Below are 26,723 nucleotides of genomic sequence, written 5' to 3' on the forward strand. Positions count from 1 at the left end.
CCATTTTGAATCTTGTATCTGAAGTGATGCATCATGGGATAGCTGATCAATTTAAAGGCACGGTGTACTTTTTATGGGGGGGGTGAAATCATGAAACGGTAATGAGAAACATTTGGTGCGCACACAGTTATTTTGTTTAAAATCAAGTACCTTTTTTTGTTCAACACAAAAAATATTAATATTATGCATAAATATAGATGTTTTAAAATAACTTTACACTGTATTTTTTTTTATATAATTAGGAATTTTTATATGATTTAAAGTAAACATTAAAAAAAGGGATGCGGACACAACGGTAATGAGAATTTCCATAGATTTTTTGTTTAATTGATATAAAAATTAGTTTATATGATGATGAAAACCATTTGTCCATACAGTGCTCCCTATTTTCTTTACACAAAATATCAGAGTTTATGTGAATTAAGTATTGATTTTGGAAAATGCGTCCTGGACATGTTCACTGCAGCTTCATGAGAATCACCCGGGGAGAACATGCAAACTCCACACAGAAAGGCCCTCGTTGGCCACGTGGCTCGAACCCAGAACCTTCTTGCTGTGAGGCGACAGTGCTAACCAGGACACAACCGTGCCGCCCACATATAATACAATCGGATGTTAAATGATCTAAATTAAAGCAGTGTTCTCAGAGCAAACTGTTCTAAGTACTATTCGTTTGTATATTGAGTGAAGTCTTGCTAGACCCCAGAGCATGAACCATGCTGTTTCATTCTTAAGTACTCAACAGTCAACCCTTTTCAGTGATTTTTCTTGTTTATTTTGCATTGAAGATCTTTGTATTGCACTTTCATCCAAGTGACATACTGTAGTTATGATTTAAAACTTGGGAAGGAAACATCACCCAAAATGGGCTGCAGTGAGTTTGGGGAGAAGGAGATAAATGCTTTGTTGTGCATAAACAGATTCTTCTTGTAACCATGGTTCTTATCAGCTCACTGAGAGCCCCTGGTTAAAGTTTTTCATGAGCAGAGTTGCTATTTCATCATGCTGCATCTCTCTCAAGGTCGTGCTCCATATGTTATGAGTGCTAATATTGATGGCAAAATGGGCAGATATTGTTTATCAGTTTGAATATACAGTACACTGGAATTATCGTCACTGGAATAAAGATCATTTATAATCATTTCAATGGGGGAAATGTGCTGCACAGTAGCTCACCAGGACTATGAACATATTACAGTAAAATAATAGAAAGATCAAGGACAAAAGATCAGGAGGTACAGTGGTGCTTGAAAGTTTGTGAACCCTTTAGAATTTTCTATATTTGTGCATAAATATGGCCTAAAACATCATCAGATTTTCACACAAGTCCTAAAAGTAGATAAAGGGAACCCAGTTAAACAAATGAGACAAAAATATTATACTTTGTCATTTATTTATTGAGGAAAATGATCCAATATTACATAACTGTGAGTGGCAAAAGTATGTGAACCTCTAGGATTAGCAGTTAATTTGAAGGTGAAATTAGAGTTAGGTGTTTTCAATCAATGGGATGACAATCAGGTGTGAGTGGGCACCCTGTTTTATTTAAAGAACAGGGCTCTATCAAAGTCTGATCTTCACAACACATGTTTGTGGAAGTGTATCATGGCACAAACAAAGGAGATTTCTGAGGACCTCAGAAAAAGTGTTGTTGATGCTCATCGGGCTGGAAAAGGTTACAAAGCCATCTCTCTAAAGAGTTTGGACTCCACCAATCCACAGTCAGACAGATTGTGTACAAATGGAGGAAATTCAAGACCATTGTTACCTTCCCCAGGAGTGGTCGACCAACAAAGATCACTCCAAGAGCAAGGCGTGTAATAGTCGGCAAGGTCACAAAGGACCCCAGGGTAACTTCTAAGCAACTGAAGGCCTCTCTCACATTGGCTAATGTTAATGTTCATGAGTCCACCATCAGGAGAACACTGAACAACAATGGTGTGCATGGCAGGGTTGCAAGGAGAAAGCCACTGCTCTCCAAAAAGAACATTGCTGCTCATCTGCAGTTTGCTAAAGATCACGTGGACAAGCCAGAAGGCTATTGGAAAAATGTTTTGTGGATGGATTAGACCAAATAGAACTTTTTGGTTTAAATGAGAAGCGTCATGTTTGGAGAAAGGAAAACACTGCATTCAAGCATAAGAATCTTATCCCATCTGTGAAACATGGTGGTGGTAGTATCATGGTTTGGGCCTGTTTTGCTGCATCTGGGCCAGGACAGCTTGCCATCATTGATGGAACAATGAATTCTGAATTATACCAGCGAATTCTAACGGAAAATGTCAGGACATCTGTCCATGAACTGAATCTCAAGAGAAGGTGGGTCATGCAGGAAGACAACGACCCTAAGCACACAAGTCATTCTACCAAAGAATGGTTAAAGAAGAATAAAGTTAATGTTTTTAAATGGCCAAGTCAGCGTCCTGACCTTAATCCAATCAAAATATTGTGGAAGGACCTGAAGCGAGCAGTTCATGTGAAGAAACCCACCAACATCCCAGAGTTGAGACTGTTCTGTACGGAGGAACGGGCTAAAATTCCTCCAAGCCAGTGTGCAGGACTGATCAACAGTTACTCGAACCATTTAGTTGCAATTATTGCTGCACAAGGAGGTCACACCAGATACTGAAAGCAAAAGGTTCACATACTTTTGCCACTCACAGATATGTAATATTGGATCATTTTCCTCAGTAAATAAATGACCAAGTATAATTTTTTGTCTCATTTGTTGAACTGGGTTCTCTTTATCTACTTTTAGGACTTGTGTGAAAATCTGATGATGTTTTTAGGTCATATTTATGAAGAAATATAGAAAATTCTAAAGGGTTCACAAACTTTCAAGCACTACTGTATCACAGTTTGGTTTTATAATTTCCTCATGGTAATGAACTGTGCATAAAAAAGTATCTTTTTATAATTAGTCAATTAATCAAAATATCACTGTACTTATTTTTTTCCATGTTTAAAATGACAATTACAGTAAGTGATTATTCTGAAGATTATTACAGATTCAATTTTGTTCCAATTAGAAGTTATTCTTAAGTTGTTAATTTGTGACTCAATAATTATAATGTGTATGAATAATTATACAGTATTTATGAAGCAACATTATATGTAGTATTGTGATGAATCTTGTGTTGTTGTTGTTGTGCTTTCACTCTTCTCTGCTTTGCTGGGCCTAATTCAGACAGTGACACCTCATCAGCCAACTGTGTTCACAGCGACACCTCATGCAGCTCTAATTAGCTGCTAAAGTTTCTCTTGATATTTTATACCATATGATGGAGTTTATACCATGTAATTTCAGACTGACACTGACACACACTGCTGTTCACCTTTATAGCCTTTCGGTGCCGTATTATTAAATGGTAGTTTTGTGTGTAGACGTTCCTTGGGACAGAAAATCTAGTAAAACTTATTTCACTATTCAGTGAATATTTCGCATGTATAAGCCAGATATGCTTAATGAACTCCTGAAGATAGAGATACAGTTCATGAATTATTTTATTTCAAACAAATCTCCAAAGATCAGATTTAAAAAGAGTGGATTTTTGTAAAATGCTTTCACCAAACAATGTGTATAAATAGATTCTCTTGGCATTATGAAACCTTATTCAAGCAAGTAGTTGTTTTTATTCTTATTATTCTTATTCTTATTATTAACCGTGAAACACTGAAATGAGACAGGATGTTTTTTACCACACAGAAATAGATGATTACTTTTGATTTTAAAGGCAAAAAGAGGCATAAAAAATTAAATTCATTCACTATATTTAAGACCCAGTGCACTCACACAGCACTTGATCTGTTTGGCCATTTTACACTGTGCAAGAGTTAATCTTGATACAGTTACAAGTTATGAATTATGCATATACCTACCTTGCTTAATAGAAATTAAAAAGATTAACCATAAGTGGAGTGGTCTGTTGTGTGTCTTTGGCATAGATCTGCACTCTTAGAAAAAAAAAAACAATCTAAAGAATCTTTAAAGGTTCCCTAGTTTGTCCTTCTGGGGAAACTTTAAAAGTTCTGCATGGAACCCTAAAACTGACACTTTAGGAAGTTAAAGACTTAACTATTCCAAGGATCCTGGAGAACCGTTTTGTTGTTGTTGTTTTTCTGCGAGTGCAGAATATTGTTGCTATTGCTACTGATGGAAGAAACAGACATTTACTCAGTATTTAAATGTGGTTATGGAGTTAGAATGGTTTTTAATTGCACAACTGGTCTGTCTCAAGTATATCAGAGATTCACCAATCCTGAGCATAAAAAAAAAATAAGTGCAACACCTACAATTACATATTCACACGTAACCACATGTATCTTGCTATGCTATACCTGAAGCACGGCGTTAAGGAGACTTGAGGGGACACACTATCAATTTTACAAAACACTAAGCAGATATACTGAAATGATTAAGGTGTTTGAGGTACGAAGCTGCATTTCTGAGGTATTTCCAGCAGTCTGTGACTGCATGGCATCTCAGCAACGGTATGACATCAACCAGAGAATCAGAGATAGTCCAGAGAATAAACATGATTAACATTCAAAACCCCCTGCACCAACACTTACTGCTCTACAATCACAGTAAAATCAGTGTAGAAACAAAACCCTCTTAGGATTTATTCTGGTACATATAACTTTAAAAATAAAACAGAGCCAGAGTTGAACTAGAATGTGTTCACATTTTCACTATTATGAAAGTATTTCATGCCTCGCCTGGGGCAACAAATCTGACAAATCAGGCCAGAGCCATTCATTCATTCATTCATTAATAAAAATGCAATTAAAACGAAGCATTCCAAAAATCAAGCGAATTTGTTGCAATTGGTAGATTATATGGCTTACAGGAAGAATTTTTGAATAGAAGAAAATTTAAGCGTTACATGGTCACACTAGATATCTTAGTATGTGATATTGCAAATTAATATTTCTTATTATGAAATGATTGTAAATCAAATACAAGATTATTCAGCCTGTTTAAATGCTTTCACTCACTTTAAATGTTCTTATTCTGTTCGCAGATAAATTTTGCTTCTTTCCAGAAATAACTTTAATATTAGAAGTGTCTGCCGACAGAACAAGACAATTTCAAGCTGAAAATTAATAAAGCATGTCAAGAAGTAGTTTCAGTAATCATTGATTTGGTTTACTGTAATGTTATAATCGGAAATACTTTAGATTTGACTGTATTCAAGATATTTTCACTTGCTGACATTTTTGCAGTGTTGTGAAGAAAGCAAACAGGGAAAAATAACATTATCACTGTAAAGGTACACTACCGTTCAAAAGTTTGGGGTCACCCAGACAATTTTGTGTTTTCCATGAAAAGTCACACTTTTATTTACCACCATAAGTTGTAAAATGAATAGAAAATATAGTCAAGACATTTTTCTGGCCATTTTGAGCATTTAATCGACCCCATAAATGTGATGCTCCAGAAACTCAATCTGCTCAAAGGAAGATCAGTTTTATAGCTTCTCTAAAGAGCTCAACTGTTTTCAGCTGTGCTAACATGATTGTACAAGGGTTTTCTAATCATCCATTAGCCTTCTGAGGCAATGAGCAAACACATTGTACCATTAGAACACTGGAGTGATAGTTGCTGGAAATGGGCCTCTATACACCTACTGTATATAGATATTGCACCAAAAACCAGACATTTGCAGCTAGAATAGTCATTTACCACATTAGCAATGTATAGAGTGGATTTCTGATTAGTTTAAAGTGGTCTTCATTGAAAAGAACAGTGCTTTTCTTTCAAAAATAAGGACATTTCAAAGTGACCCCAAACTTTTGAACGGTAGTGTACGTGTTATTTGTCTGTAGCCTCATCCTGTCTACAGCCTGTATAATGTTAATTGATTTCGATTTTCTCCTCTGGGGTCCAATCTGTTTTCAGCCAAATGGAATTATATGCCTCAGTGTCTGGCAGATGTGTGGGAAATGAGCTTCTAATCATAACTTGGTGGATAAATTGCGGTGATTTCACTGATGTTACATATTCAAATCAGTTCGACAGACATTACTGACATTTCTGCAGCATTAACACTGCATTTCGAAAGGAAATGAGATTCACTCTATATCTGTTACAGAGACAAAAATGCAAAGGGAGCATTAATACAGTGGTGCTTGAAAGTTTGTGAACCCTTTAGAATTTTCTATATTTCTGCATAAATATGGCCTAAAACATCAGATTTTCACACAAGTCCTAAAAGTAGATAAAGAGAACCCAGTTAAACGAATGAGACAAAAATATTATACTTGGTCATTTATTTATTGAGGAAAATGATCCAATATTACATGACTGTGAGTGGCAAAAGTATGTGAACCTCTAGGATTAGCAGTTAATTTGAAGGTGAAATTAGAGTCAGGTGTTTTCAATCAATGGGATGACAATCAGGTGTGAGTGGGCACCCTGTTTTATTTAAAGAACAGGGATCTATCAAAGTCTGATCTTCACAACACATGTTTGTGGAAGTGTATCATGGCACAAACAAAGGAGATTTCTGAGGACCTCAGAAAAAGCATTGTTGATGCTCATCAGGGTGGAAAAGGTTACAAAACCATCTCTGAAGAGTTTGGACTCCACCAATCCACAGTCAGACAGATTGTGTACAAATGGAGGAAATTCAAGACCATTATTACACTCCCCAGGAGTGGTCGACCAACAAAGATCACTCCAAGAGCAAGGCGTGTAATAGTCGGCAAGGTCACAAAGGACCCCAGGGTAACTTCTAAGCAACTGAAGGCCTCTCTCACATTGGCTAATGTTAATGTTCATGAGTCCACCATCAGGAGAACACTGAACAACAATGGTGTGCATGGCAGGGTTGCAAGGAGAAAGCCACTGCTCTCCAAAAAGAACATTGCTGCTCATCTGCAGTTTGCTAAAGATCATGTGGACAAGCCAGAAGGCTATTGGAAAAATGTTTTGTGGATAGATTAGACCAAATAGAACTTTTTGGTTTAAATGAGAAGCGTCATGTTTGGAGAAAGGAAAACACTGCATTCAAGCATAAGAATCTTATCCCATCTGTGAAGCATGGTGGTGGTAGTATCATGGTTTGGGCCTATTTTGCTGCATCTGGGCCAGGACGGCTTGCCATCATTGATGGAACAATGAATTCTGAATTATACCAGCAAATTCTAAAGGAAAATGTCAGGACATCTGTCCATGAACCGAATCTCAAGAGAAGGTGGGTCATGCAGCTGACCCCTTGAAAATGGTTCCTCCAGGAACGATGACTTTTCAGTTGTCAAGACAACGGAAAAACTAAAATACAAAAACAGAAAGATACGTCACAATGCTCTTGTGCACAAAACAAAATGCTCTTGTATTTTAGTTTTTCCGTTGTCTTGACAACTGAAACGTCATCGTTCCTGGAGGAACCATTTTCAAGGGGTCAGTCACCAAAGGGTTAAAGAAAAATAAAGTTAATGTTTTGGAATGGCCAAGTCAAAGTCCTGACCTTAATCCAATCAAAATGTTGTGGAAGGACCTGAAGCGAGCAGTTCATGTGAGGAAACCCACCAACATCCCAGAGCTGAAGCTGTTCTGTACGGAGGAACGGGCTAAAATTCCTCCAAGCCGGTGTGCAGGACTGATCAACAGTTACCGGAAATGTTTAGTTGCAGTTATTGCTGCACAAGGGGGTCACACCAGACACTGAAAGCAAAGGTTCACATACTTTTGCCACTCACAGATATGTAATATTGGATCGTTTTCCTCAATAAATAAATGACCAAGTATAATATTTTTGTCTCATTTGTTTAACTGGGTTCTCTTTATCTACTTTTAGGACTTGTGTGAAAATCTGATCATGTTTTAGGTCATATTTATGCAGAAATATAGAAAATTTTAAAAAGGGTTCACAAACTTGGGCCACCGTTCACAAATTTTTAAGCACCACTGTACATCCTGTGCTTTGTTACCTTTTTACATGTTAAAAGGTTTTCCTCAACACACCATAGTGCCTGAGATTCAAACAATGTGATTTGAGCTTTTTGTCCAGGTGAGCATTACACAAGTCAATCAGTTGGGGGGTGGGAGGACCTTTCTAGAATATTTTACTGACTCTACAAAAATGCATTTTACAATAAAATGTACAAAAAATAACACTGTTTGTAATCAGGTCTAAATGACAGAACAGATTTAAATCATACCTACAGAATTGTGCAAACACATTAATGAGCTACTAACTGTAAAACAAAATGTTTGATACTGGCAGCACATACCCTTTGGTCTGTTACAGTACCACATTTCACATCACCAGTAAGTCTTGATGCCTGTTTATTTCAGGCTTGTATGCAATATTGCATAGTTTTCTATCTGCAAATTAGGTAAAGGCCTCTATGCCGCTGCACATCTCACCTCTTATTGGTTCAGGCAACTTGAAGGTTAAATTTCATTCATGGAAAAGACAAATGTCTTTGAAACTGACATGCAAATTGCATGTGCCCTTGGAGCGTACACTAAGGCAGCATTTTAATCTTTTTTCTTTTTCTTTAATCCTTGTACTAACATTTCAGGTAACTGACTGTGAGCTAGCTACTGTTAGATTGTCTGCTCTGTGCCTTAGGGGATAAAAAGACAGCTTGCCAGTTTCACTTCAGTTTTACAGCATTCAATAGTGCAAATCTGAGATTATTATCCATTTCCTTTAAGCTTTCAAGTCTCCACAAACACCGACTCTGACATCTAATGGCAGTTCTGTCTCTTCCTCTTTCCAAATCCTACAGCAACACTGGCACCAGATTTGATCTGTATTCCTGACTATATATCTACACATGGCTTTTTTTTTTTTTTTAATTTGAGTCCACCTACTTTGAAAGGAAGTTTGCAGAGAAAGTATACAGAAATACCGAGCAAACATCATAAAATTCAACATCAGCTTTCTTCTGCATGTGTGCAGGAAGCCTCTTCACCATGGCCGCCACTGCTATTGGCTGCATCTTATTTATTCTGTGTACATACTTATGTCCTGTACGTACTGTATATAATACACCATGTGTGCCGAGCATTATTCAGAAAACATTAAAGAAGCAGCAAAGACTCTCACAGCCCCATAAAATCCAGAGTCTTTGAGACTTTGATCCTCAATAAACCAGAGCTGTTCCAGTGTATTAAGTAGAAAAATAAAACATTCACATTGTGGCAGGTTGGTGATGTCCATGGTTTTCTCAGCAGCTCCACTGCCTGGGATGCTTTGCTCTTCCATAATAATCCACTTCATAAAGGGCTCCATGACAGCAGAGTTAGAGCTTATACTCCAAAATACCACGACCTATGCTATATTGGTTTCAGTGCAGGGAAAAAAAAAAAATAAGAGCAGCAGCAAATTTCTGTCTGTTGGATTCTTATATTATGGACCAATATACACTCACCAGCCACTTTAATAGAAACAGCTGTACCCCTACTCATTCATGCAATTGTGTGATCTCGGTGATTTTACCAGTGTTATACAACCCCGATTCCAAAAAAGTTGGGACAAAGTACAAATTGTAAATAAAAACAGAATGCAATAATTTACAAATCTCAAAAACTGATATTGTATTCACAGCAGAACATAGACAACATATCAAATGTCGAAAGTGAGACATTTTGAAATTTCATGCCAAATATTGGCTCATTTGAAATTTCATGACAGCAACACATCTCAAACAAGTTGGGACAGGGGCAATAAGAGGCTGGAAAAGTTAAAGGTACAAAAAAGGAACAGCTGGAGGACCAAATTGCAACTCATTAGGTCAATTGGCAATAGGTCATTAACATGACTGGGTATAAAAAGAGCATCTTGGAGTGGCAGCGGCTCTTAGAAGTAAAGATGGGAAGAGGATCACCAATCCTCCTAATTCTGCGCCAACAAATAGTGGAGCAATATCAGAAAGGAGTTCAACAGTGTAAAATTGCAAAGAGTTTGAACATATCATCATCTACAGTGCATAATATCATCAAAAGATTCAGAGAATCTGGAAGCATCTCTGTGCGTAAGGGTCAAGGCTGGAAAACCATACTGGGTGCCCGTGATCTTCGGGCCCTTAGACGGCACTGCATCACATACAGGCATGCTTCTGTATTGGAAATCACAAAATGGGCTCAGGAATATTTCCAGAGAACATTATCTGTGAACACAATTCACCGTGCCATCCGCCGTTGCCAGCTAAAACTCTATAGTTCAAAGAAGAAGCCGTATCTAAACATGATCCAGAAGCGCAGACGTCTTCTCTGGGCCAAGGCTCATTTAAAATGGACTGTGGCAAAGTGGAAAACTGTTATGTGGTCAGACGAATCAAAATTTAAAGTTCTTTATGGAAATCAGGGACGCCGTGTCATTCGGACTAAAGAGGAGAAGGATGACCCAAGTTGTTATCAGTGCTCAGTTCAGAAGCCTGCATCTCTGATGGTATGGGGTTGCATTAGTGCGTGTGGCATGGGCAGCTTACACATCTGGAAAGACACCATCAATGCTGAAAGGTATATCCAGGTTCTAGAGCAACATATGCTCCCATCCAGATGACGTCTCTTTCAGGGAAGACCTTGCATTTTCCAACGTGACAATGCCAAACCACATACTGCATCAATTACAGCATCATGGCTGCGTAGAAGAAGGGTCCGGGTACTGAACTGGCCAGCCTGCAGTCCAGATCTTTCACCCATAGAAAACATTTGGCGCATCATAAAACGGAAGATACGACAAAAAAGACCTAAGACAGTTGAGCAACTAGAATCCTACATTAGACAAGAATGGGTTAACATTCCTAAACTTGAGCAACTTGTCTCCTCAGTCCCCAGACGTTTACAGACTGTTGTAAAGAGAAAAGGGGATGTCTCACAGTGGTAAACATGGCCTTGTCCCAACTTTTTTGAGATGTGTTGATGTCATGAAATTTAAAATCACCTAATTTTTCTCTTTAAATGATACATTTTCTCAGTTTAAACATTTGATATGTCATCTACATTCTATTCTGAATAAAATATGGAATTTTGAAACTTCCACATCATTGCATTCCGTTTTTATTTACAATTTGTACTTTGTCCCAACTTTTTTGGAATCGGGGTTGTAGTTATTCTTGTCAGACCAGCTGGTTTGAGTATTGCAGAAACTGCTGATTTGATTTCTTGGGATATTCACATTCAACAGTCTCTAGGATAGGTTACAATTAACAGTTATTCCACGAAAGCGAGTCGTGCATGAGCTGACAGCCGACGAGGCCATAAGCTATGTACGACGAGATTGAGTGTAATAACTGTTTTATTCTATCCACATTCGTTGGATTTTGAGAAACAGAGCGTTTTTATTTTTTGCAAATTCGATAAATAAAAACGTCATACAAAACGTCCGACAAAATCATTTCCGCTTAGAATGTAAACAAACCGGCGAAATGACAGTAGCAATTTGTGAAAAATGCTATAATAATAATAATAATAATTCTTGAAAAATAAAAATAGATACATTCTTACCATCAAATATTTTTATTCCATATTTTGTTGCTTTTTTTGTATTTTTGGGATTTTGTTTTTGAGTGAAGTTTTTATTTCGTCCTCGGTTGGTTCAGCAACATGCTCCGCCATTTTGTTTTTCTCTACTCATGGTATATGAGCTGATATCCTAGTAGTAGAGTAGCCAATCAGTGCTCAACTGCTCATATCCAGTGAATGAGAACAGAATAACATCTGTTAGCCAAAGGAGGAATCTGAGCCTACAATGAGCACAGGCACATCGAAACTGGACAGCGGAAGACTGGAAAAACATAATCTGGACTTTTTCCAATCTCCATCTGTCCAGCAGTGGTTTTCTGCTGTTGTAGCCCATTTGCCTCAAGCTTTATTATGCTGTGCATTCTGAAATGGTTTTCTGCTCACTGCAATTATTAAGAGTGCTTATTTAAGTTACCATAGTCTTCCTGTGACCTCGAACCAATCTGGCTATTCTTTTCTGACCTCTCTCATCAACAGTATTGAGCAAAAATCCCAGGATATCAGCAGTTTCTGATATCCTCAAATCAAGCCTTCTGGCACCAAAGACGATGCCACAATCAAAGTCACTGAGATCATATTTTCCCCCATTTTAATATTTGATGTACAGAGTGACTGAAGCTCTTGACCTGAATCTGCATTATTTCATTTTATTTTATGCATTGCGCTGCTGCCACATGATAGGCTGAGCATGTTTGCATGTGTCACTATGAAAATGTCTAGGGAGTGTATATTATTGGCTTCACTCGGCCACAGCCACTGAGGGAAGAAGAACAAATCAGGATTTTTGTAAAGCAGACAGAAATTCACAATGGCTACAACATGCACTTTCTGTAACATCATCAGTGACTGGATTATGGCAAATTTCTTTTTTTCTGGCTTTGGATAACCTTCGACATCGTGTCAATTGAAATGTTAACACACATGCTAACTGTCATGTAATCAATTAGTAAGAAATCAGTCATGAGAGTCCTTTGAGGAAATTGACAAAATTCAGGTATCGTGTGGCATCCCAATCAAACCATTTCTGCAAAATAAAATAAATAAGGTCTCTCAGTGATTTCTGTTGTGTGCTATAAATGCCATGACTTCCGATGTTCCAGGGTGAGACCACTGAAGGTTTTGTAAAATACAAACCATTGTAGAAGGTAGCAGAAGACAGTAGAGGAACATGTCTTTAAACACTCTTTAACATTTAAGAAGACTTTACAAAGCTTCTGATAAGCTGGGACAATGCTGGGGGTGTGTAGACTGACAAATTAGAGGCGTTTTTGTCCAAATCGAATGCTGATCAGTCTCATAGTCCAATTTTTATTCATTTTTAATCCGCATCACCAGGCCTCATTGCGTCACCTTGTCCACATCTTCACATCAGGCTCTTCCTGAACTGATTTTGCTGTGGGCTCTTCAGCTTGTCACTGGGGCAGGAGACCTCCTCCAGCTGCCTGCACAGCACTCTGATTTCCTTCACCTCTTCCAGCACGTCTCTGGCCTGCCCCCAGGCACTTGCTGCCTCCTCCAGCAGGCGTTCTGCCTCCTTGCCAGAGGCAGAATCTGCACCACAACCCTGGCTGTGACCCCGCACCTCACTCAGCAGGTCCTGAGTTCTCTCCAGTTTTAAAGAGATAAGCTCCTGGAGCTGGCAGATGGAGTGTGCGGGGGCTGAGGCTGAACAGTGTGGGATCGATCTCTTAGTATCTGAGTGAGAAAGGATCTCATCCATGGAGGCGCAGCGGTTCTTGTCCGTGGTTCGGAACTTTTTTCCAGCCCTGGGCGTTTGTGCTTGGCTCTCACACCAGGTCCAAGAGCTCTCGCTTTTACGTGGCAGGCTCTGAGATTTGACTGTATCCTCACAATCAGGCAGAAGTTGACAGGTGTCCATTCTGGAGTTTGCAGATTTGCTCTGGTCCTGTGCCTCGGGAGATGGCGTATCTTCTTCCTGAATGAGGTCAAGGGTCAGCATACCATCGGATGTAGATGCTGAGGCCTAAAAAAGATAGAAAGAAATAAAGCAGCTGCATATACTACTAGCAAGTCCTGGGGAAAAATGGTGAAGAAAATGTGTTGCACGTAACAGCTACACTAAGCTATTTAAGGAATTAGTTTGTCTCTGATGTTAAGATATGGACAGCTCACCACAGCCAAAAGGTGGCCGCGGGTGGGAAGTCGGCGTGTGTGTGGGATTTTAGCTCGGTCTCGTGTGGGATGAACCAAACAGCTTTCACCTTCCACTGTAACCTGAAAAGTTACGCAAAGGGACGTGAGGATTAGGATAGATCAGTCACACACATTGGCATTATGTAAAAATATCCCATATTTGACCTGTAATTATAACTAGCCCTGCAAGACATACAATCAAATAAATTCATACATACATTCAATAAGTAGATTAGTAAATTAGTAGATTTTTTTATAATCAAGGTTATTAGCTTATTTAAAACTTAGTCCAAACTCTGAAACACTTTTGAACACATTACTGTTCCACATAATAAACCAAAGTCCAGTTTAAAGCATTTCATGACTGCAATAAATATGCCAAAGAGCAGAATAAGAGGTGTTATGCTAAGCCCATACAGCCTTTGCACTAGAGTAAAGGCAGTCATGTGTGAAACTGCAGGCTCTGAGGTTTATCTCCTAGATTACAGGGACAATCTGTTCACAGCAGACCTGGCATTGCGTGCTGACTCCATCCTCTCCATCCTTTCCTCTCCTGATGAGTATATGAGAAGTGCAAGTAGCAAGTCGGCTCTAGTGGAAAGTTTTCATGCCAGTCAGGAGATGCTCTTCAATCAGCAAGCAATGATGACTCAACTATGAATATTCCCTCAGACTCTCTCAACTCAAGATTTTTTTTTTATGAGAGCACTGTGTTGCAGCCAATTTGCTGCTCAGTGCATCACAGAATAGGTGTGGTCACTGCTACTAAATCTGAGAAATGGACAGTTTAGCTGGGGAAAAAAATGCACCTCTAAAATATCAAAATCTTGATTCAGAGGTTATACACAGAACTTATGTCTTAGCTGTTGCATCTTTCAGCGCAGTTTGGATACTAGTTACAGATACCTTTAAAAAAAAAGGCTTCACTTGCAAAATAAGGGGCGTGACTAAAAATGTGCATTTGTATTCTTTCGTGCTTTCTGTACATCTTAGAAAATGAACATCGGGGGCAGCAGAGAGACATATATATATATATATATATATATATATATATATATATATATATATATATATATGTATATGTGTGTGTGTGTGTGTGCTTGCAGGGTTAATTCACCTCATCCAGAATGCGGTTCTTGCCCCTGGTGATGGCTATATTTAAGGCATTGATCCATGACTCTTTTTCCTCTGGACTGACAGCCAGGAAAACCAGATCTGGAACCTAAGGGACATGCAAACATAGCTGTTAAATCTACTCCTGAAATATGATCTCAATTAATTTGTTAAGTTTGGCATTTAAATTCATTTTATTGGACATTTTACTGATGGTTGTTAATCAGTGTTTCTCAACCACTGGGCCAAGCGCCATCTAGTGGGCCACAAATTTTTTTTCAAGAGGAAGCTAATTTTTACTCGTAGTAGGGTACACTTGCTGGGTTACATCCAACATCACATCCGCCTCATTAAGCTACAATCACACTACAGCTCGCGATGCTTTGCGATGGGTTATCGATGAAAATGAGGCATTTTAATGACGATATACACGTGAGCTAAAAGTTGTGGTCACACAGTAGGTGAACACTTGACTGTCACGCCTTTGCGCACTTGAGTCTGGCGCAGCTCAAGTGGCTACGCGCTCACGGACGCTGTTTTCACAGAGGCTTTGCGAAGTATCCTCATCATCACGGTCACATTTGTTTCTAACCATGTTTATAACACTATTTAAATACCCTGCTTTCTGTTTTGCTTTTGTTAAAAAAAACATTTGGAAGCTGGCTCTGGACACTTACAGAAATGCATTTATGTCTTAGGACTACAGTTGACTTGCTAACTTTAGGACTGCGGTTGTCATGAACAGTTTTGCATTCAAGTTTCCATCAATGAAGAGTTTATAACTTCAGCAAAACAGACTTCATGTTAAAACTATAATGAATTTCCTGGTTAACTATTTATACCTTGTGACTCTCTAGGACACAGTTATAGAAGCAAGTTATTTATAATCACACTATCTGTTATCACCCAAATGTGGATGGGTTTCCTTTTGAGTCTGGTTTCTCTCGAGGTTTCTTCCTCATGTCATCTGAGGGAGTTTTTCCTCACCACCATTGCCACAGGCTTACTCATCAGGGATAAATTAAAGATAAAATTAGCTCATGTTTGAAGTCTTTAATTCTCTGTAAAGCTGCTTTGCGACAATGTCTATTGTTAAAAGCGCTATAAAAATAAACTTGACTTAAATATCATGCCTGCTAATAAACACTCTTCCTGCACTTAGATCCGTCTACCGCCATCTATCTTGCAGTGTCCTGATCCCCAGATCTTTAACCCAGCCACATATAAAAAGTTGTTCGCCTCCATGCTCTTCCAGGTTGTCATCTGTGTGTCCGTGTAGAACGATGTCTGCAGCACCAGGTAGTTTGAGATGTTGGGGAACTCAACAGACGGATAATTTTCCAACTCATAGGAAAAATACTTCTTTGTTAGCATGTAAGGATCTAATCCCATTGAGTGGTTTCTGTATCCATTTCTTTTGAGTGTACTTCTTGGTTTTAATAACTTGTTTGTTTTCTGTACACAAACATCGCAAGAAGTTCTTGTGTTAATGGACCAGACTCCACTTTTGGATCATTAATCCCTTTTGACTGAGAATGACCTGCATACAGGGTTTTATGTTGGCTTCTGACACATCCATACAGTTTTAAATACAATACCTACAATTAAAAACAGTTTGGTTTTATTACATTTATTTAATTCCTGGGCTCCCATCTGTAACAGGGAGTGATGCTGCATTCTGTTAATACACTTTACAATAGATTAGTAGATTCTAATAGAATAGATAAGCCAAAATAATTGGGGATCTTTTTTAATGGGCCCCGACTCGTTACAAGTATGAATAGGTGGGCCTCAAAGGTTGAGAACCCCTGTTGTTAATAATATTATGCATAATAATGATGCAACTCCCTTACACACACACAGTGAGGCAAAAAAAAGTATTTAGTCAGCCACCAATGGAGCACTTGCATGTTGCATGTGACGTCACAGCCAATCCAGATTGTGACAGACGCCATCTTGTCGGTCAAACGCCATATTTCCGCCTTCTACTTCTGCTTCTACTTCTGCCTTTTCTTCTGGAAAACCCTACTATATACAATTCTACTACAACGGCTGCGGCTACAAGCTCTCCGTACCTGTGCACGTTTTTTATGTTTTTTGTGTGTATTTTTGCGTGTTGTTAATCTGTACCGGACTTCAATATCCACTACAACCGTATGGACTTACTGGACGTTGGTTTCCAGCAGAAAATGACGGTTTGTAGCGATTTCCATCGCATGCACAACATTCTGGACGAGAAAAAAAAAAACATTCCGGACGAGATAGCGAGACCAGCGGGGTCTCCGTGGATTGTTATCGGAAGCAAAGCGAAGGAGGCGGCGCCAGGAGCGGAAGCAAAAGCGAGGCTGCAGAGCCGGCCTGTTGACTAAGCTCAGAAAACAGCTACTCAAACCTCCACTGCTAAGCCTCTACCTCTCCAACGCCAGATCCATGTAAACAAGACGGACGATTTGGAATTACAGCTGGAATTACCTTATTCTATTCTATAATCGGCTGGTCAGTGCAGTACTAGTAATACTTAAGTGACTTACCCATCCAGTGAGGATCATTTTCTTGTTTACAAGATGCCACATCTGAGTTGCTGACAAATCCTGAATTTCTGTAAAGATAACTGTCCAGAGATTTATAAGCATGCAGTGCTTCACCACTGAACAGTGAGGGAAAGTTGATGAGGTAATTATACACGTCTGGGTATTCCGCTGGCAGTTCCATATCCACTGACACGGTCGTGAAAACTCCGTCCGGTAAGCCATATGGGTCAGTAATCTGCAGATCGTTTATTTTAGACATATATCTAGTTATCTGTTCATTAGAAAAATGAGCCGTGTAGTCCGTCGGTTGAAATTGATCCATTCTGTACACGAGTGCAGCAGTATTCAGCTGTGTTGTTGACCGACAAGATGGCGTCTGTGTACTTTCCGGTCACGTGACTGCAAGATCTCTATTGTGCAAGTTCTCCCACTTAAAAAGATGAGAGAGGTCTGTAATTTTCATCATAGGTACACTTCAACTATGAGAGACAGAATGGGGGTAAAGAATCCAGGAAATCACATTGTAGGATTTTTAATGAATTAATTGGTAAATTCCTCGGTAAAATAAGTATTTGGTCACCTACAAACAAGCAAGATTTCTGGCTCTCACAGACCTGTAACTTCTTCTTTAAGAGGCTCCTCTGTCCTCCACTCGTTACCTGTATTAATGGCACCTGTTTGAACTCGTTATCAGTATAAAAGACACCTGTCCACAACCTCAAACAGTCACACTCTGAACTCCACTATGGCCAAGACCAAAGAGCTGTCAAAGGACACCAGAAACAAAATTGTAGACCTGCACCAGGCTGGGAAGACTGAATCTGCAATAGGTAAGCAGCTTGGTGTGAAGAAATCAACTGTGGGAGCAATTATTAGAAAATGGAAGACATACAAGACCACTGATAATCTCCCTCAATCTGGGGCTCCATGCAAGATCTCACCCCGTGGGGTCAAAATGATCACAAGAACGGTGAGCAAAAATCCCAGAACCACATGGGGGGACCTAGTGAATGACCTGCAGAGAGCTGGGACCAAAGTAACAAAGGCTACCATCAGTAACACACTACGCCGCCAGGGACTCAAATCCTGCAGTGCCAGACGTGTCCCCCTGCTAAAGCCAGTACATGTCCAGGCCCGTCTGAAGTTTGCTAGAGAGCATTTGGATGATCCAGAAGAGGATTGGGAGAATGTCATATGGTCAAATGAAACCAAAATAGAACTTTTTGGTAAAAACTCAACTTGTGTTTTGGAGGAGAAAGAATGCTGAGTTGCATCCAAAGAACACCATACCTACTGTGAAGCATGGGGGTGGAAACATCATGCTTTGGGGCTGTTTTTCTGCAAAGGGACCAGGACGACTGATCCATGTAAAGGAAAGAATGAATGGGGCCATGTATCGTGAGATTTTGAGTGAAAACCTCCTTCCATCAGCAAGGGCATTGAAGATGAAACGTGGCTGGGTCTTTCAGCATGACAATGATCCCAGACACACTGCCCGGACAACGAAGGAGTGGCTTCGTAAGAAGCATTTAAAGGTCCTGGAGAGACCTAGCCAGTCTGCAGATCTCAACCCCATAGAAAATCTTTGGAGGGAGTTGAAAGTCCGTGTTGCCCAGCGACACCCCCAAAACATCACTGCTCTAGAGGAGATCTGCATGGAGGAATGGGCCAAAATACCAGCAACAGTGTGTGAAAACCTTGTGAAGACTTACAGAAAACGTTTGACCTCTGTCATTGCCAACAAAGGGTATATAACAAAGTATTGAGATGAACTTTTGTTATTGACCAAATACTTATTTTCCACCATAATTTGCAAATAAATTCTTTAAAAATCAGACAATGTGATTTTCTGGTTTTGTTTTTTTTCTCATTTTGTCTCTCATAGTTGAGGTATACCTATGATGAAAATTACAGGCCTCTCTCATCTTTTTAAGTGGGAGAACTTGCATAATTGGTGACTGACTAAATACTTATTTGCCCCACTGTATGTGTGTGTGTGTGTAATGTGTTATTTTTGTTCGTGGTTAAATTCCATTCCACGCAAGGATAAATTTGAACCAAAAATTCCACTGTGACATTAAATTTTTAAATTTAAATTTGTGTGTATTTTTAAGCACAAAAATATCAACTGAGTGCATACAGGAAGCAACTGGCATATACTCGACTAATTTAGCACTATGCTGGCATTACAGTGCAGTTTATGCTTCCACCCACAAAAAAACTGAGCCTATAAAAAACCGAGTGGTTCAAGCTCCAAACTATACATGCAACAAAAAAGGAGCAAGAAGCTACACTATCGTGGTGCAAAATTCTAAGTGTTCAAAATATAAATCTCCTGAGACTGCAGCAGTCTTGTTATGCTTTACAGCATATGTATTTTATTGCTGTCTAAGTAGTTTTGCAATACCAAAGGAACTGGTCTTTACTTTTGAGACTATAATAGAAACGTTCACAGCCAACCAGTACTGTGTGATCATCTGCAACTTGGCACAAAAAGAGAACATCAGCACTGTTGGTCTTTTCCTCCAGAGCTCTTGCCTTGTATACCTTTATAAAGCAGTGGGAAACATTAGCCACATGGTGGTGTGCGCTGCTGACTGGTTCCACTCAGGCCTTGGGATTAAGCACCAGCCTCAGTGCTGGATTCCAGTAAATCAGCCTTAATGCTGAACATGTGATCAGTTAAAATCAGCTAAAATAACTGCTGATGTTAAGGGATAGCATTTGTGTGGTATCTTTGACATGAGACGTGTTCTGGTCTGATGGACAAGGCTCTTGTCACATGAACAGGATGAGTGAGGACTTATGAAAGGCGACTAGCATTTTTACTGACAGCTCATTACCGAGTACAAGATGATGAACAAGAGTTTGCATCACTTCTTGTTTGTGATCTATCACTCATTTCTTGGGTTTTCTTTAAAAAATAATAGGTACCCTATGGGTACATGTGGCTACTGCTTATAAATAAAATTGTTTTCTGATACAGTGTCCATACAGTAAATATATGCATGTTATCAATTATACTCGCCTCATCTCTTGCAAACATCACCAAGCTGTGAGCAGCATCAGGGCTTTGTTCAAAATACAGTGCTGTGAATTAATATCTATTTTCAAAATAGTAAGAAAGCACTTGTTCATGAATTGTCTTAGCCTAAATATCTGCCAAAAAGCTCAACAATTTACAAAACCTTTCATTTGACCTTTCAGAAGAACCAAACAAAAGCTGTGACAATCAAAAGGTACATTTTCTTAAAATAACACCATTTACTTGATATCAAATCAGTAGCCTCAGCAAACCACGAGGTGAATTTCGTCTGTCTTTTTATATGCCGATTACCTTCCGATACTACAAAGTTATAACAAGGTTTTTCTTATTTCATTTCTAGTTCTGATTAGCTCTGAAGATTATCAAGAAATCGAACGGGTAATCAAACTTGATCAGGATAAGTGCTAACCGGTGGAGACGGTGGGGACCTCGACTGGCTATCGTAGCCTGCAGGGAATCGGCCGTCAGACATTCTGTCGCATGTCCCAGACCCGGTGAAATGTAACTGAATTGTCTTGGCCAGGCCTAAGGGTCCCATCTGCATCTCATCATTGCTGAGGAGTGTGCTCCCATCACCCAATCTAGCATCCAGCCAGAGCAGGTCATGATATATTCTTTTACCATATTAACATGCCATTGTGTGTCATGCCTGATGTAAAGACTCTTGTCTCTGCGAGCCTACCACACAGATTTAATACTTGTCATTTTTAGGGCATACCTAACAACATGTTTTCTTTCTCTCTCTCTCTTCCCCCCCCCCAATCTGTCCCTCTGAGTTACATGTTGATCCTGGGATTGAGATGCTGGCCTCTTCTGCCCCTCGGACCTGCTTGATCCATCCTGGTGCCCTGTGTCTGGTCGGAGTTTTATCGCCCCACTCCTGTGAAGGACGGCCCCATGAGGACAGTTGAGGGTTATACCTGTTAAAACTGTTAATATTATAGTCAGGCTGTCTGTTGTTGCCCAAATGAGGATGGGTTCCCTTTTGAGTCTGGTTCCTCTCGAGGTTTCTTCCTCATGTCGTCTGAGGGAGTTTTTCCTTGCCACCGTCGCCACAGGCTTGCTCATTGGGGATAGATTAGGGATAAAATTAGCTCATGTTTTAAGTCGTTCAAATTCTGTAAAGCTGCTTTGCGACAATGTTTATTGTTAAAAGCGCTGTACAAATAAACTTGATTGAAACTTGATTGATTAATTGGTTACAAAGTTTTGCTATCGTTACCAGAGGTGGACAAAGTACCCAACTTCATTACTTAAGTCAAAGTACAGATCCCGCTGGTCAAATGTTACTCCGATACAAGTGAAAGTTGTACAGTCAAATTTTTACTTAAGTTAAATTCTTTTTTTCGCGGTGCGGTTTCCATCAAATCCTGCACACTGATTGGCTGGCAAGCGGGTCCGTATCCTACGGTACGGACCCCGGTTACGGACCTCTGGCGACTCGCTCGTTCACAACAACAAACATAGTAGCATTTTTTTTGTAAACATTTCTCTTTTTTTTATAAGATTTATTTATAAGATTATCAAAAATCTCATAAATTTTTGCCAGCATTTCTCAGGAGAATAGCATTAATTTTATAGCATGGATAGCGATAATGATAGTCTTCACAGCAAAAGAGAGTTTTACTACCCTGAGGAAGAAGAAATAAAATAAAACATTTCAGGAGAAAGCTAAAAACTTCTAACTTGCTAACGCCAAGCAAAAACATTGCTGACTCCTGAATGACTCAATTTTGTATAAATAGGGGACTACATAGGTGGCAAAATGTAGTTTTTTTTTCCTGCCATGGAAGTGCACTTGTATACCGAGGAGAAAGCAATTTGCATTACAGCCGTGAATGAGGATTCAAAATGGCTCGGCTCAGTTTTCCCTTTCGGGCGCTCTAGTTTTCTGTTAGAATTTGGTAAAGAAAAAAATAAATATATTATTTACCAGCTTAAGGTCGGTCCGTATGGTGAAATACCGTGACCTCGGCCCAGAGGGCCTCAGTCAGTACTTTCAAGACCTCGGTCACCGTATGGACCTCCCAGCTGGTAAATAACATATATGTACTGAAGTACTTGCTTTAAAAAAATACTTAAGTATTAAAAGTACATTTTCTGTCAACACATTGTTGTATTATTGTCACAACGCTTACAAAACCTCATGCCTTTGAAGCAACCTACTGGATTATTTTGTGAATTCACAAAATGAACACATGCTGTGCCATCATAGTGGTTTAACGTTAAGCTAGCCAGTCAGTGAAGCTCCACCTGACATGCTAGCAAACTCTTTTCAAACTGAAAGTCATATTGGGTAGCTAACATTACTAGAAAAGAAAGATTTCTACATGCTGTTTATTTGGCAAGATTACGCTAAAACATATTTCTGAAAGTACTTTAGATAAGTAAACATTATTCATGTTAGTGTAACTCCATTTTTACATGCTAACTAACAGTGTCCAAATTAACTAGCTATGTGTAAACGTTAGCCGTGGACAAGGCGATGGCAACTTGGCAGACAAATCCATAGAAAGTCACTTGACTAACCAGACTGCATAGCTATTGCAATGTTATCACTAGCTCTAAAAGCACAGACAACTTCATTGCAAGCTTTCTCTTGGAATAAAATGTTTATATACCTCAATATGCTTCTGCAGGTTGGACGGCGAGTTTTTGTAGGCCATGATGTGGTTCGTTTCCGACAAACAAAGCAAACATTTAAAATGAAACGAATCTTTAATCCTTTCAGAAACCTGAAACATGGGTTCATGGGCCATGGGTGCATGCATTCCCCAGAAGAACCGCCTCCTTCCATTCTGCCATCAACTGATCGTGTTCAAATAACACTGCTGAGAAATCATTGATCTTGATTTTATACAGTCTATGGACGTGACGTGACACTAGTGATTACTGATAGACTGTCTCAGTGTCACCTGCAAAAAAATTAATTGCATTTTAAGAAAGAAAAAAAAAACATCCACTTTCAAAGCCACTTCATAATAACGAGTAACGAGGACCTTGACAGAAATGTAGTGGAGTAAAAAGTACGATATTTGCCTTTCAAATGTAGTGAAGTTAAAGTCATAAGTTTAAAAAAAAAATAATACTCAAGTAAAGTACAGATACTCAAAAAGTGTACTTAAGTACAATACTCAAGTAAATGTACTTCGGTACTGTCCAACTCTGATCGTTACACTCGTTCTTACATTCTTATACTCGTTCTTGTGTACCTTTGATAACGCGAGATCAACTATTCATATCGTGAGATCACGATTCGCCGTTCTGGTAATTGTAATACTTATGCGCATACACACTGCACTATTGTTACACTCATTCTTACAACATGATGATAACGCAAGAACAACTGTTCATATCGCGCGATCATGATTCACCGTTCTGGTGATTGTAATGCCCACGTGCTATTGTAATCCTTATGCGTATGCACATGCGCAGTGCGCGATTGTTACACTCTTACATTCTTACAGCACAATCAGTGCGTTTACATGCACATAGAGAAAATCGAATTTCTGCCGTTGCTCGACTGAAATCGAAGTTCTAAATGCCATGGAAACACCTTAGCTCGGCTGAAATCGAACCGAACTTGATTTCTCGTAATTGAGCTACACGACCTAGATTATGCGATTTTAGCCGAGCTACTTAGTGCATGTAAACCCTATCGAGCTACGTAGTCGAGCTACTTACTTCAGCATTGCCCCTTCTGGAAGTGACGAGTGACGAGACCACAAGCGGGAAACACAACAGCCTCGGTCGGCATGACAACGGCATGAATCTTTTCTTTTTGTGGCATTGTTTGCACTGTTAAAATTTAGCTCACTTACTGTATCACCAAATACATCTGTACAGCTGTTGCATAGCTGTGAATTGTGTACATAAACAAGTCATTCTATTTGTCTGTGTGTATGTATATATATGTCCAACATCTGAAGAATGTCAATAAAAATTAAACAATTGAACTTTTTGTGTGTTTATTAAGACATAAGTTAAATTGTAAGCAAAAAAAAAAATTTTGTAAGCAAAAAATGGACTTTAGAAAAATATACAATTGTGCAAAATAAGTTGTCTTACAAAACAGTGGTCTGCGCAGGACAGTTTGTAGCCATACAGTCTGTTAGAGCAAGCCTAACAGCTTGAGCACGGAACTTGTGAACACGGAACTGCCAGTGTTGCCAGATTGGGCAGTTTTAAGTGCATTTTGGTGGATTTGAACAAGTTTGGGGCTGGAAAACGTCAGCAGTATCTGGCAACACTGCGATAACTTTGTTTATACTCTTGAATAGCTCTTCTTCATGACGACAACTGGAAGTGTACCAACACGATGGCGCGTGTAGCACCACCTGTGGCTCGGGTGCACAATGTACCTCTCACAATAGCTCGATTTCCTTGTGTGAATGTAGGATTGGATTTCTCTGGCACCCCTGCTGGGACCCTTAGCTTGATTACCGACAGTAGCTCGATTTGGATGTGCATGTAAACGCACTGACTGACATAGTGGCTACCGCCTCTACATGAGGCAGTAGCCACAAAAAGTAACCTTCTTCTTGAAATCTGAGAATTGCATTGTGTCAGTATTTCCATAGAATATCTAGATGATGTAGTTTTCACAGGAATCTAATTATTGTCTTGTTTTGTTTTGATAACCACCCTATCCTGAGCATTAACCAAGAGACTCTGGTCAAACTCTCGTGGTTACCAGAGGACTACCCCCCCCCACTGTAACCCTTGCCTTATAATGGGTAAGAGGCCGAGTGCTATCGAAATGGAGATTGGCGCCACACCCGTGTGCCTCAAAGACCTGAGTAGTACTGGGACAGGAGACTGCCTTGGAAGACCAGATCCTGCTGTGGGAGGGATTTTGACAGAACTTCCACAGAATATCTCGATGATGTAGTTTGCACTGGAATCTAATTATTGTCTTGTTTTGTTTTGATAACCACCCTATTTTGAGCATTAACCAAGAGACTCTGCATTACTCACTGTGTTGCCTGGTTGGCGAGCACACAGCAGCGTAAACTTGCTGTGATTTTTCTTGGTCCGGCTCTTGGCTTTACGAAGCTCCTCAGATCTCTCATAGTCTGTAAGGTCCACCACCTCCTGAATTTTCTTCTCATCCTTCACCTAAGGAGAGCAATAGATTTACATACATTTAATCCAATCCTTATTTGACTGTTATTTGTTCCGTATTTGAATGATAATATTGCTGGAGTCCTGAGGACTCCTGACCTTTAGACTGAGCAGGACTACAGCAAAATCTTGGCTAGTGTAAAAGGGGCGGGAAGCCTACAAGCCTCTGCCAAACTGAGATGAAAGTCCTACTGTGTGGTCCTTAAGACCTTTCAGCCACATTCACTTGCACTGAACAAAATCTGTTTATCTGTTTCATTATCCTCCTTCTTTATGGTAATATGGGAAAATATCCAGAATATATTATTTGGATCCAAGCCATACCAGCAAAAAAATAATAATAGTGCAATCAGTGTTTCCTTAAACTTGCCATCAATCTATAGCTGTTTTGAAACTCAAACTTTAAACAACAATGGGGAAGCCATGACCTAATGGTTAGAGAAGCAGCTTTGGGACCAAAAGATTGATGGTTTGATTCCCTGGACCAGCAGAAATGGTTGAAGTGCCCTTGAGCAAGGCATCTAACCCTCACCTGCTCCCCAGGGTGCCTCCCCAGGCTGCTCTGGATATGTTGTACGCCACTCTGGATGTAACGTAAATGTAAAAACCCAATGCCTCCCCTCAGTCAACACTCCGACGTCATGCCCTGAACACCTGAAAGCTAGGGCAAGATTCGACAGGACACATGATCAACAACTGGGTATGAACACCTCCTTGTTCTCATTGGTTCCATGTTGGAGGTCCATAACGTTTGTTTGTTTGTTTGTTTGTTTGTTTGTTTGTTTGTTTGTTTGTTTGTTTGTTTGTTTGTTTTTTCTCCACAGCCTTGGGCTCCACAGCACCAGAATGTGGTTTCGCCAAGCATGACAAAAAGTGCAGACATCACTGTCCCACAAAAAGTGCAGACATCACTGTCCCTGGCTTTAAAGCATATCTATAAAAATAAGGTAATCACATTAGCAAACACGTTTTTTGTCTTCACAACATCAAGCCTCATCCCCTACAGAAAACTAATAGTAATCATTTCACACTTATAATTAAACTGATTTAGGATTCATGGTCCTAATTTAACAATTAGGTCTTCTGCCACAACTAAGGCAATATGTAAACCACTTGGCCTCCAGTGTGGCAACTTAAGTCCCTGGCAACAATCAGAGCGCAAATGACACTACTTAAATATATCCAACTTGCCAAAAGGCAATCTAAGGACAAAGCTGCATTTGCAATATTTATACAGCCTGAAGCTTATCACCCTCGGCTCTGGCCATCGAGA

At 39.5% G+C, this 26,723-nt stretch overlaps 1 protein-coding gene and 1 long non-coding RNA gene across 5 annotated transcripts in view; one reads left to right on the forward strand and one right to left on the reverse strand.

The window, feature by feature from the left end:
* Positions 1-24,255, forward strand: part of LOC132887044 (uncharacterized) — a 44,622-nt gene extending 20,367 nt beyond the window's left edge. The window contains exons 2-4 of the long non-coding RNA XR_009654763.1: positions 16,005-16,123; positions 20,488-20,519; positions 20,667-24,255. This is a non-coding gene — a long non-coding RNA (uncharacterized LOC132887044). The remainder of the gene's footprint in view (positions 1-16,004; positions 16,124-20,487; positions 20,520-20,666) is intronic.
* The window catches only part of plekho1b (pleckstrin homology domain containing, family O member 1b), a 45,889-nt gene continuing 30,211 nt past the window's right edge, over positions 11,046-26,723 (reverse strand). For 3 of the 4 annotated variants that reach the window (XM_060922363.1, XM_060922365.1, XM_060922364.1), the window contains exons 3-7: positions 25,304-25,444; positions 14,754-14,858; positions 14,147-14,227; positions 13,616-13,717; positions 11,046-13,466 (exon numbers count right to left, since the gene is read on the reverse strand). In XM_060922363.1, coding sequence (XP_060778346.1) covers positions 12,846-13,466; positions 13,616-13,717; positions 14,147-14,227; positions 14,754-14,858; positions 25,304-25,444 — 1,050 coding nt within the window. In that variant the 3' untranslated portion in view covers positions 11,046-12,845. The remainder of the gene's footprint in view (positions 13,467-13,615; positions 13,718-14,146; positions 14,228-14,753; positions 14,859-25,303; positions 25,445-26,723) is intronic. The other variant, XM_060922366.1, reaches the window with a different exon arrangement.

This window comes from Neoarius graeffei, chromosome 5 (genome assembly GCF_027579695.1).
Source record: "Neoarius graeffei isolate fNeoGra1 chromosome 5, fNeoGra1.pri, whole genome shotgun sequence".
NCBI lineage: Eukaryota > Metazoa > Chordata > Actinopteri > Siluriformes > Ariidae > Neoarius > Neoarius graeffei.